Source organism: Solanum tuberosum, unplaced genomic scaffold (assembly GCF_000226075.1).
Source record: "Solanum tuberosum cultivar DM 1-3 516 R44 unplaced genomic scaffold, SolTub_3.0 scf00014, whole genome shotgun sequence".
NCBI lineage: Eukaryota > Viridiplantae > Streptophyta > Magnoliopsida > Solanales > Solanaceae > Solanum > Solanum tuberosum.
This window is the reverse complement of record NW_006238939.1, coordinates 2,530,989-2,541,351: the sequence shown is the minus strand read 5'-3', so window position 1 is coordinate 2,541,351 and position 10,363 is coordinate 2,530,989. Positions and strand designations below refer to the sequence as shown.

Below are 10,363 nucleotides of genomic sequence, written 5' to 3'. Positions count from 1 at the left end.
CATGTTACTAGCACTTGATTCAGGTTCTGTCTTTTTAAGCTTAAACCTGCAAATTGGCCAACATAGACCCATGATTTCCTTACTTTTTATGATTGTTGTAGGCCTGTAGCATTAGTTAAAAGGAAAAAAATCTGAAAGATATTTTTGAAGACTGTTCTGCCTTGATTTCTTATATAAAAAAAAATCAGTAGGGATTTTTTTTGGAAAAGATATTGAACATTGTTGATAGATGTTGCATCAACATTGAACATTGTTTCCCACACCAACAATTTTTTAAATCTAATTTATTTTTATTTCTATTAGAATATTGATACAAACATTTTCTAAAGACATTTCTCATCTCTTCAACAAGCAGAAGACCATACACTGCCACCATCTTCTCTTGGACCTAAGTTTCAACAAAGAGAACACAATTTCAGGGCAAGCTTGTGGAGTTTTGCAGGGATTTGAATCTTATGGTAAGTTCTTCTTGTCTGTAATTTTAGGGCAAACTTAAACCATTTTTTTTCTTCAATCGTAAACCTATTTCTCCCTAGAAATTGTTGTGAAATCGAAGGAAATTGAGGGCTGAAGGTTTGATTGTGAAATCTAAGAAATCTTGATGTTTTTTTGTTCAACAGCTGAAGGTTCTGTTCTGACATCTTTGAGGTTATAACTGAAGAAACTTCAAGTTTGAGCTGTTGAGGTTTTCTTCTTGAATCTCTTCTTTTTCCTTTAATCGTTGAGGTGTAGTTAGTTTATTTGATGTATTTTTTTTTTTATTGTGGGTCTTTCCCATTAAGTTTTAGCTATTGTGGGTTCAAAGTTTTGTTGGTAGTTATGGTGAAATTGATTAACTCTAGACAATATTTCTCTTGATATTGATGTTGGATTTGTTGTTCCATGAGTTATTCAATCGGGTTTGATTACCCTTTCATTGATGATGTCTTCCTTGATTTCACCTCTCGCTTGAGTAGCTAGGATGTAAGAAACTTCACTTTCATTATTATTGAAGAGTTACATTAGAGCAACAGGAAACAAGAGATACAATAGCATGAAAATGAAAAAAACTAAAATTCACTGCTGGTTGGTATTAGACTTTTTGACATGAAAATCTGACACTTCGTAAAATTCTAGATCAATATTATTTGCCTTAAAAAATCTATTTTATCACTTTTAAAGACCGTTTTGCCTTGATTTCCTACAAAAAGAAAATCAGTAGGGATACTTTTTTGAAAAGAATTGAATCCTCAAGGCGATTTATTGGTGTGTTAGAATGTCCATAAGTCTTTAATAACATAAATTTGAAAGCATGATAAGCTTGTTAAAGATATTTCTTGACAGGTCATATTGATCAGTGTTTTGTATATATTTCCAATGATAAAGGAAACTTTGATAGTTGTTTCATATATTAAGAAAAACTATGAAATGATTGTTGTAAAATTGAATTGTGATTGCTATGAGTTTTAAACTGCATATTCTCCATGTACATTTTGAGATATGTTTGTTCATGGGTAAAACATTGTTGTCTTTTTATTTCATAGTTTATCATAAATTTGATTCTTTTTATCTTTTTGTGTCGCATAGATATCAATGGATAATTTAGATAGAAGTTGGATGAGTCTCAGACAATGTAGTGATAAATATACTAGTGGAGTGAATGATTTTCTTGATAAGGCATTTCAACGAGCTTCTAAAGGAAATGAAATATTATGCCCTTGCAAAAAATGCATCAATCGTTATTGGCATTATAGAAATGCGGTGGAGGATCACTTGATTGTACATGGATTTGTGGATGGATACAACAAATGGATTTTTCACAGGGAGAGACTTTCCTCACAAAATACACCACTTTCACGCAACCATGATGATATTGATGGACTACTTCATGATACATTTTGAAATATCGAGGGTGAAATAGGGCATGGAGAAGGAGAGAGAGAAGGGTTATTTGAAGATGCAAAGAGATTTTTTAAATTAGTGGATGAGGAAAAAAGAGCTATATCCAGGGTGTGAGAACTTCAGTAAGCTGAGTTTCATCATTCAGTTATACTTGCTTAAATCTCTACATGGGTTGAGTGATGTGGGTTGAACTGATCTTTTAGACTTGTTAAAAGAAGCATTTCCCTTTGCTCAACTGCTTGAGTCTTTCAATAAAGCTAAAAAATGGTAAAAGATTTGGGTCTCGGCTATGACAAAATACATGCATGCCCTAACGATTGCATGTTATTTTGGAATGAAAATGCGGAGAAAGATAATTGCTCTGTGTGTGGGTCTTCTAGATGGTCAAATGAGGGTGATGGCACGACTAATGCAAGCTCTAAAATACCAGTAAAGATTTTAAGGTACTTTCCTTTAAAGCCTAGGCTTCAGAGAATGTTTATGTATCCTGAAACAGCTATTGCAATGAGATGGCATGATTATGAACGACCTAATGATGGGAATATAAGGCATCCTGTTGATGGAGAAGCTTGGAAGGATTTTGATTCTATGCATCCAAACTTCTCAAAAGATCCTCGTAATGTTCGATTGGCCCTTTCAAGTGATGGTTTCAATCCATTTCAAACCATGAGCATTTCCCATAGTACCTGGCCTGTTATGTTGATGAACTATAATTTATCACCATGGATTTGCATGAAGCCAGAGTATATGATATTGTCGATGATCTTTCCAAGGCCATCATCTCCTGGACAGGATATAGATGTGTACCTACAACCATTAATTGCTGAATTGAAGGAACTATGGGAATTTGGGATAGAAACATATGATGCTTATACAAATCAAACATTTCAAATGCGTGCAGCTTTAATGTGGACAATTAGTGATTTTCCAATGCTAGAAATGCTTTCTAGATGGAGTACTAAGGGAAAATTAGAATACCCCACATGTAACTACGACACGTGCTCTCAATATCTCAAACATAGTCGTAAAATGTGTTACTTAGGTCATCGGGCATTTTTGCCTCCTGATCATCCATTTAGAAGAGACAAAAAATCTTTTAATGGAGAGGAGGATCATAGACCTGCACCTACATCCTTGTCGGGCATAGAAGTGTTTGAAAAGTTACATGATTTCAATAATATTTTTGGTAAGGGCAACAAGAAAAGACGTCGAAATAATGAGGGTCCATGGAAGAAAAGATCCATCTTTTTGAATTACCATATTGGAAACATAATAAGTTGAGGCACAATCTTGATGTGATGCATATTGAGAAAAATATATGTGATAGTTTGCTTGGGACTTTATTAGATATCCGAGGAAAGTCAAAAGATCACGTTAATTCTCGCTATGACTTGCAAGAAATGGGGATACGAAAGGAGCTTCATCCAAGGAAAGATAATACAAATGGAAAAACTCATTTAGCTAAATCTTGTTTTACCATGAAACCCGAAGAAAAACGATTATTTTGCACTGTTTTAAAAAATGCAAAATTCCCAAAAGGATTTGCCTCAAACATATCAGATCGTGTGGATGTGGATGAGATGAAAATATCAGGGTACAAAAGCCATGATTCTCATTTTATAATGCATTACTTGCTCCAAATTGCTGTTCGAAAAGGATTGCCGAAGAATGTTTCATTAACCTTGATTAGGTTGGGGAACTTCTTTATAGCTATATGCAATAGGGTTATAAGGCGAGCAGATCTTGAGCCAATGCAGATTGAAATCAAAGAAATTGTAATGTGAGCTTGAAAAGATTTTTCCTCCATCTTTTTTGATATAATGGAACATTTGCCTATCCATTTGGTTGATGAAATTAGATTGGGTGGTCCAAATCATCTTCGATGGATGTATTCCACTGAGAGAAAAATGTGTAAGTTCAAGGGTCTTGTTTGTAATCGACGTTATCCAGAAGGTTGTATAGCAGAGGGATTTGATGTTGAAGAGTTCTTGATCTTTGGTTCGAAATACCTACATTATGGAGTGAAGACACCATTCAGTAGGTACCGAACTGAGGATGATGAGGATGTTGAAAAAAGAGGGAGATGATTTGTCCCTTTTGTTTCCTAAGCTTGGGCATCCAGTTGGAAATGGGAATAAGAAAAAAGGAAAGATTTTTACCATGGATCTGGAGTTATCTAGTGAAGTACATCGATATGTTCTCTTCAATACTGGTGATGAACAAGTGGAAGATTTTATCAAGTAAGATAAAAACATAGTAATTATATATAATTTAAACTTCATCTGTTCAATTATTATAAAGCACTTAAAACTTCAATTATAAATGCCTAATAATCAAACTTGAATTATTCATACTTGCAGGGAGCATAAGATGTTAATTGATAGTAATATTAGATCAAATGCATGGACAAGAGCAAAGAGTCATAGTCAGGAATTTGGCAACTGGTTCAAAGAGAAAGTTAAAAATGTTGAAGTGCCTAATCAGTTAAGATGGCTAGCTAAAGGGCCTAATAGGGTGGCAACCAAAAGATATAATGCATATTTCATTAATGGATACCGATTTCATGCATTAAAACGTGATTACTCACGCAAGTCTCAAAATAGTGGAGTGACTTTATCAGCGACAACTGATAGTTTTGCTAGTGCTCGAGATCAAAATCCCATTGATGGAGAGGTTATATATTATGGGGCTATTCAAGATATCATTGAGGTTGATTATTACAATTGTTTTAGTGTTGTACTATTTAGATGTGATTGGTTTCATAGTGAAATAGATGAATATGGGTTAACTCGTGTGTACTTCAACAAATCACGAAGTACGGATGACCCTTTTGTGTTGGCGTCTCAAGTGCATCAAGTATTTTATGTGGCAGATCCAATCGAGAAGGATGTTTATTATGCAAGGAATAAAGTGCTTGTTGATTTGTATGACTTGGAGGAAGAAAATTGTCCTAATATTGGAGATACATTTTGGAGAGAGCTATGTGAAGACATTGGTCCCTCAGATAGATTATCCGATGTTGACATGAGATGGTCAAGAGAAGATATTCCTGTTGATGTTGTTGATATGCCATCTGATGCTCAATTTTCAGAGGATACAACTATGGGAACGTCGGAAGAGGAGGATGATTTTGACGATACTGATTGGGATTAGATGGATGCGGATGATTAATAAATAATTTCTGAATGTCTTGTAAATATATATTTATCATCGTTTTATTTTATTTTGAGTGAGTAATAAATGTCCTTTCCTTAGAAATACATGATTCTTTTATTCTTTTTTCTTGAAATTATATTCTGATTTGTTTCTTAGAAATACATGTACCTTATATTGTGCTTAAAAAGATCTGATTCTTATTCATATATATCGTTTTGACAGATTCGATAGTCATGAGGAAAGAGGAGACTTCAAAACAAAACATGAAAGGAAAAGGAAAACAATATGTGCAGGCTGGAACACTTACATCTATGGCTTACAAAAGGGTTTCTTCACTGAGATCAAAATAGAATGTTCAATCTATTCTGCCTCGAAATTCCTCTACTCTTGTGGCATAAACTGTACAAAAAGAATTGCGACAAGTGCCTCAGAATTCTTGTACTTTGAAAGCACAGTCTAAAAAGGATCAAATGCCTCAGAGTTGTTCCACTCTAAAAGCAAGATCTATGCAGAAATCACAGCAACATGTGCCTCCGAGTTTTTCCACTTTAAAAGCACAAGTTGTGCAGGAACAAGTGCAACCAACACCTATGAATTCTTCCACTGTAGTAGCACAAGTTTCAGAGAACTAGTTGCAACATGTGCCAAGAGAATCTCCTACTGTAGAGGCACACGATATACAGTACCAAGTGCAACAAGAGACACAGAATTCGAAAGAAAATGACCTATCAGGAGAACTAGGTAAAAACATATAAATTCACTTCTAAATATTTTAATGTATTGGAATTGTAAAATCAGTTAACATTGTTGATACGTTGTTTAACTTTGCTTCGTATTATTGTAGGGCCTGTGACTCAAAAAAAGAAAAGAGGTAGTACAGTAATGCAAAGTGTACATGGGCGACAAGAGCGTAAGTTGGTCGTGTTGAACAGGTACAATCAACCCATTGGTCCTACTAATGCCATTGTAACAGAGTTGGGGAGTTTTCTTGGAACCTTGGCAAGGAATGCGATGTTTTGTCCTCTTAATATTCATAATTGGAAGAATATGGACACAAAAAAAGATTTGTGGGATTATACCCAGGTTTGAGTTCCTGCATTTCTAATTTCAGTTATAAACTTTTCATACTTTTTACTAATATAAAGAACAAATTGTAGGAGAAATATGATATTCCTGATAGTGCAAAAAAATGGGCTTTGGAGGGAATTAGAAATGCTCGGAGAAAGTATTAGAATGACTTGTATGAGAATCATTATAAAGCATATGATAATGATGATCTTCGAATGGCAAATAAGCCCAAAGATGTTTCAGAATTTGATTTTAAGGACCTTCTCAAATATTGGGACTCTGAAAAATTCAAGGTTAGATTTATATTTTATGTTCTGATTGATTCATTTTTCTGTTATTGATTCATTTTTTTAATTTACGTAGAATTTAGTAACTCGTTTATTTACAGGAAATGAGTGAAAGAAATACCAAAAATCGAAAAAAATGGATGAATCCACATACTGCTGGTAAAACAAGTTTTGTTGTGATACGCAATAATTTGGTATGTTCTCCTATTAATCATTAAATATAAAATTGTTGCCATAAAAGAACTTTAATACCAACTTTATGTAATTAGGAAAAAGAGAAGGAAAGCCCCGATGAGCTGTCAACTAAAGAACTCTTTGTGGCTACAAGATCAAGAAAACCTGGCCGAGTATACAAGGACTCCAACGAAGATACAATTAGTAAAATTGTATGACTTTTATTTGGTTATAATGTTGTTAAGATCCTTTATTTGTTCTTAAATACTTGATTTTATTTATTTGAATTTGATTTGTAGGCTGAAATGGAGAAAATGCAAAGTCAACAGAATGAAGATGACAATCAATCATTTGATGCTTTTACAACAGTCATGGGACATGAACACCCAGGGTGCCTGAGATTGTATGGAAGAGGAGTTACCAAAAGTACTTTGAAAAGAAAAGTGCTTTCTGAACCTTATTTAAGTGCTAATGATGAGAGGATGGAAAAATAATGGAGGAATTGGAAGAAAGGATGCATCAAAGGATGGCGGAAAAATTAGAACAACAAAAAGTAACCATACAACAAGAATTTACAAATGATATTCTTGGACGACTTAATCGTATGTACCCTGGGCTTCAATTGAATGCTGCCATGTTGGCATCAGTGGGTGCTCAGTCACCACAAGAAGCTATGCAACCATTGAATCGTCCATCTTCTAGCAAAAACCATCAAGGTATGTCGTTATTATTCACTTAATTCTTTCATCCATCTTTAATTATAGTTGTTCCAGTTGAATGTTGAGTTTTCTACTCACTTTTTGTGTATAGATTTTATCTCGATCAGGACCCTGTTTTGAGTATCAGAACCTTGGACTGTTCTTTTCCTTTTCCAAATGTTTTGGTTGTGAGAACGTTAGTCTTTGAATCATTGTTCTCTCATTAGTGTGTCATCTTAAATTGTGAAATTATTGTGGCTCTTATTTGTTAGTGAAGTTGTTGGACGGTTGGAAATGATAAATATTTAGCACAAAAGGGCTGGCCTATTGCTGACACAGATGAAGCGTTGTTGTAAGTACTAGTTTGTAGACAATTTGTGTGAGTATCTACACTGCTGTTGACCCTTATGCGAATATTAGTAACTTGTTGTTAGTTTAAATTAAGGATCATCCTCGCTTGACTTGGCAGATCTGAAAAACCATGTTGGCTAAATAATTTGCAAGCATATTTCCTTCTCTGTAAGTGTGTTTAATTTGAATCCGACACAATTGAGATGTATCCATTATGTCTCCAATAATTATGTATTTGAGTTTTCACCATTCTGCGACTTTAACTTGGCCAAATAGATTGCCTTTTCGTATATGTAGTGGAGTCTGGATGAAGTTTTGGATACTTATAACTTGTGTGCTTGGTGTGTGCGTGTGATTTATAACTTCCATGGCTTGAATTTGACTAGTTATGGTGAATTGGAAGGGTTTGAATAAAGTCTGAAGGTTCTGTCCCTTCCTGTTTTATTGTTAAAATTCCTTCCCTTGAAAATTGTTTTTTCTGAGTTATTGTGGTATACTTTGGTACACTGCTAATGTTGCTATATTTGAGTGTCATGTTTATTTTATTATATATTCCCCTTGAATGTGTTTTGTTAATGTGTCTCTCTTTCAATACAAAGCTATATTACCAATTTTTGAGCCATTTGTATCGCCCAACCAGCCCTTCACCCACTAAAAGAAAAACAATTCCAATCTGAGCCATTTCAGGTTGCTGGATACAACTTGCATTTTACAGCAGGCAAAAAATAGTAAAAAGTTTATGTCAAAGACAAATAGGCTGGCTGGTTAAATAGTTTGACTAACTAAAGGTTACTTAATGGTAATTGGCCAAACTGTAGGTTATATCGATTATTTTCTGCTACTATATAATGCACCAACCTTTGTTAACATACTCAAAGAATGTGTCGTGATATAAGGAAAAAGTACAGATTGCAAGAAATGCACTTTTGGCACATTACATATGCTCGATAAGTCAGAAGTGATTCTTTATATAAATGGATTGTTATAAGTATTGTTTTTCTGTGTAATGGTGACTAAGTGGGAATCAAGACATGTAAAGATTCTGTCTTTCGCATTTTCTGTTTGGTTTCATCACTATCTCTTGTTATTTGCTCTGTCACTAAACTGTTTTTTCGAATGTGTTTTTGAAATGACTTGTTCATTTGGTGAAGTTGAGTCACAAGACAGGAATGTGTTTTACATATTCTCTTCCTTTGTTTCCCTCATATCCTCCTTCATTTGGTGAAAGTTCTATTTTTCACAAGGAACCAAACTCATCTTCTTCATCCCCATCTGGAAACAAGATCAGTCCAGTTGTTCTTTTCATTATAGTTATATTAGTTGTCCTGTTTTCATATCTGGTCTGCTCCATTTGCTAGTTAGGTTTCTTATCAAACACCCTTCTTCTTCAGCGTCATCTCAATCTAATGGATACCCTGAAATTTCTAGTTCAGATTCTTTGCAAAGACAGTTACAATAGTTATTCCATTTACATGATTCTGGTTTGGATCAAGCATTTATTGATGCATTACTTGTCTTTTTGTACAAAGAGGTTGTTGGTCCTAAAGAGCCCTTTGATTGTGCTGTTTGTTTATGTGAATTCTCTGATAAGGATAAATTGAGATTGCTCCACACTTGCAGCCATGCTTTCCATAGCAACTGCATTGATACTTGGCTAAGTTTACCTTCCATTTCCTTTGGTTTTACCTTTTTTCTTTATGCACAGTTGATTGAGACAAATGTAAATGTTTGAATTATTTTAAACTTTTATTTTTCTGGTCTTTTATAGGTGGAGAAGATAACAAAGGGGATGATGAAAGCAGTGATGAAGACCTTATTACTTGATCTAATTGATTGAAAGATGTAGAAACCTTTTGCTTTAGGTCGACTCTTTTGCTTCTTGACATTTTGAAACTTTTGTTAAGCTACAATATTTGTTTTAATTTCTATTAGTATGGAACTTGTGCAAACTATTGAAAACATGTGTTTTGGTATATATATTTTACCTTTATGGATATTTTGATGACTAGGATATTTCGAATTAGATATGTGAATTGGCTATATATAATTACTCGTTTTCTTACGTAATTTGATTTAGAGAATTTTTTATAAATTGTTGTTGGTTTATATATATATATATATATATATATATATAATGCTCAGGAAACCTAAACTATTGCAACATGTTAGGAAAAACTGTAGATTCATATAGATTGGTTGCAATAGAAAATAAAAATGTTGCAATATCAATTAAAATAGTTGCCAAAATATTTAAAAAAGTGTTGCCATAAGAACAATCTATTGCAACATACTCTATTGCAATGGTTCCTAACAGTTACCATATACCCTAATGCAACAGTTGTAAACTGTTACAACAGTTGTAATATTATAGTGCCTATAGATGGACAGAAAACCGTTGCAATAGAGGTTCCTATAGCATACAACCCCTAATGCAACAGTTGTAAGCCGTTACAACTGCTGTAGTATTATAGTGCCTATAGATGGACAGAAAACCGTTGCAATAGAGGTTCCTATAGCAACACTTTCAAGAACCGTGACATTAACTGTTACAATAGATCTATAGTAACGCGAGTAGATGAGACGGTTGAAAACCGTTGCTGTAGCGCTCTGGCAACGGTTTTTGGTCCTATTGCAACGCATATGAAACTGTTGTTGTAGATCAAAATTCTAGTAGTGAGACATACAAACTCAAGCAATCACATGGCTTTTTCAATCAGTTCCATCACATTAGTGCAAATATTTTCATCT

General features: G+C 34.0%; 1 protein-coding gene and 1 long non-coding RNA gene across 3 annotated transcripts; both read left to right on the top strand.

Annotated features, from left to right (window-relative positions):
* Positions 1–399: 399 nt before the first annotated feature.
* LOC107062795 (uncharacterized) lies at positions 400–5,773 on the top strand. Of its 2 annotated transcripts, none has more exons than XR_001474838.1 (3): positions 400–458; positions 621–685; positions 5,260–5,773. It is a non-coding gene; the product is annotated as an uncharacterized lncRNA (long non-coding RNA). The 2 variants fall into 2 exon arrangements; XR_001474837.1 differs by lacking the exon at positions 5,260–5,773 and adding an exon at positions 1,567–1,596.
* Positions 5,774–5,888: 115 nt separating this feature from the next.
* On the top strand, positions 5,889–7,060 carry LOC107062839 (uncharacterized). Its single transcript, XM_015313969.1, has 5 exons — positions 5,889–6,120; positions 6,195–6,398; positions 6,494–6,586; positions 6,662–6,778; positions 6,866–7,060. Exons 2-5 carry the CDS (start codon positions 6,321–6,323, stop codon positions 7,058–7,060), a joined length of 483 nt encoding a protein of 160 aa, XP_015169455.1. The 5' UTR covers positions 5,889–6,120; positions 6,195–6,320.
* Positions 7,061–10,363: the final 3,303 nt, after the last annotated feature.

Bases quoted from the DNA above. Each gene is read 5' to 3' on its own strand.
- LOC107062839 (XM_015313969.1), top strand. From the start codon at position 6,321: ATGGCAAATAAGCCCAAAGATGTTTCAGAATTTGATTTTAAGGACCTT. The intron at 6,399-6,493 runs GTTAGATTTATA...GTTTATTTACAG, and splicing joins GGGACTCTGAAAAATTCAAG to GAAATGAGTGAAAGAAATAC. The intron at 6,779-6,865 runs GTATGACTTTTA...TTTGATTTGTAG, and splicing joins AAGATACAATTAGTAAAATT to GCTGAAATGGAGAAAATGCA.